Below are 1,451 nucleotides of genomic sequence, written 5' to 3'. Positions count from 1 at the left end.
ACTCCTCCCAGGTCCCCTAACCTTTAACTCCCTCCCCTCCTTCCTTTACTCCAAGGGGTGACATACAGAAACACTCATGGGCTTCGGGATAACTCTCCTGCTGAGGGACCTTCGTTCTTCCTCCCTCTGGGCTTGTGAGCCTCCCACACAGCACCACAGAGTTTGCATTAGGAGCCCTCTTAGCAGCCTGGCCACTGCCTGCCACACAGTCACTACCTGAGCTCTCAGGAACGCCTCCTGTCCTGGAAGCTGGGAATACATGGACCTGTCGAACATGATTTCAGCCTCACTCACAATCAACACCTTCTTCTGCAACGTCTATAAAACAGAGGGGGCACAGATGAGGAACCAGCACCGGGAAAGGCTCAGAGTTCAAGGAATGTCCTGGCTGGAAGGAGGACACAGACATCAGCTGGTGGCACCTGAATCCTGGGGAGGGACTCTGCTGTTGGGCCTACACACCTGGCTGGCCCAGCCGAAGCTGAGGTTGCCCTTCAGGATGAAGTCAAGTTCCTCCTGGATGCCAAAGGAGGGCAGGTCACAGCGGAACCTCATGCAGTCAGCAATGGAGCAGTTCTAAGGACAGGAGATGAATGGAGTTGAGGAGGGTCTTAATTTAGGCAAGAACCACAGCAGAAAATAAAGTCTGTCAGGTTTGGGGTCGGGAATCGATGAACAATTATAGGACATGTATATAGATCTGCAACCTAGCAAGTGCATTTCTCTCTATCCCCCAATATGCAGCTGGTCCTGCAATGGGAATCCAGGGTCTTTCTCACCAGTACAAGACTCTCTGGATTCTGGGTCAGGAAGTCAGGATGCTGAGGAGGCTCCCTCTCTGACACACAGGAGAGATTCTAGTGAGAGAGAAATATCCACAGAATGACAACATTTCACTGGTAAGACAGTGTGAGGCACTGTGGGGTCAGACTCCGGAGAGTTAGGAAAGGCAAGCAGGCACCTGAGAAGAAGCCACCTTGGCCACATCCCACACAGGCACACCATCCAGCAGGATGGGAACCCAGAAATTAATGCTGATGGCCAGATCTCGCTGACTCAGGTTATTCACCTGCAGAAAATTGAGACAGAACGTTATTGGGGTCCCCAGAGCATCCCAAATCCTACTCCTTTCCTGGATCTAGCCCTCTGCTCTCTCTCTCTGTCTTTCCCACCAGTGCCCAACATTAGCAGCACCATGGGAAGGAAGCTATGGAGGCTCCCTGGCTTCTCACACGATAACGATGCTCAGCTTCTTTCTTGCTCTTCTCCTCAGAAGTTGAAAAGTTGAAGTACTTGGTAGATTCTTCCTGCCTGGAGAGAGAGGGCTTGTTGGTGAGAAACTGCCCTGGAGCCATCCTCACATGTGCCCCAGCCATCTGCCAAGGGCTCTGCGGGCCCAGCAGAACAACCAGGGAGATAACTGTGGTCCCCTCACGCCTGCGCGGACTCAG

At 52.8% G+C, this 1,451-nt stretch overlaps 1 protein-coding gene across 1 annotated transcript; it reads right to left on the bottom strand.

Annotated features, from left to right (window-relative positions):
- Window positions 1-16: 16 nt before the first annotated feature.
- On the bottom strand, window positions 17-1,445 carry LOC115285091 (integrin alpha-D-like). The gene is made up of 5 exons (XM_029931476.1): window positions 1,233-1,445; window positions 962-1,069; window positions 780-857; window positions 463-576; window positions 17-318 (listed from the first exon to the last, which is right to left on the bottom strand). The coding sequence occupies exons 1-5, from the start codon at window positions 1,374-1,376 to the stop codon at window positions 46-48; spliced, it is 717 nt and encodes a 238-aa protein (XP_029787336.1). The 5' UTR covers window positions 1,377-1,445; the 3' UTR covers window positions 17-45.
- Between the last annotated feature and the right edge of the window lie 6 nt (window positions 1,446-1,451).

Source organism: Suricata suricatta, unplaced genomic scaffold (assembly GCF_006229205.1).
Source record: "Suricata suricatta isolate VVHF042 unplaced genomic scaffold, meerkat_22Aug2017_6uvM2_HiC HiC_scaffold_3978, whole genome shotgun sequence".
Classification (NCBI taxonomy): Eukaryota; Metazoa; Chordata; class Mammalia; order Carnivora; family Herpestidae; genus Suricata; species Suricata suricatta.
This window is presented reverse-complemented; position numbering and strand designations above follow the sequence as displayed.

What these genes read in the sequence shown, in the direction of transcription:
- LOC115285091 (XM_029931476.1), bottom strand. Translation starts at nt 1,376, where the DNA reads ATGGCTGGGGCACATGTGAGGATGGCTCCAGGGCAGTTTCTCACCAAC. An exon ending in AAGCTGAGCATCGTTATCGT is followed by an intron (nt 1,070 to 1,232) that starts GTGAGAAGCCAG and finishes AATTTTCTGCAG; the next exon opens with GTGAATAACCTGAGTCAGCG. An exon ending in GCTTCGGCTGGGCCAGCCAG is followed by an intron (nt 319 to 462) that starts GTGTGTAGGCCC and finishes TCTGTTTTATAG; the next exon opens with ACGTTGCAGAAGAAGGTGTT.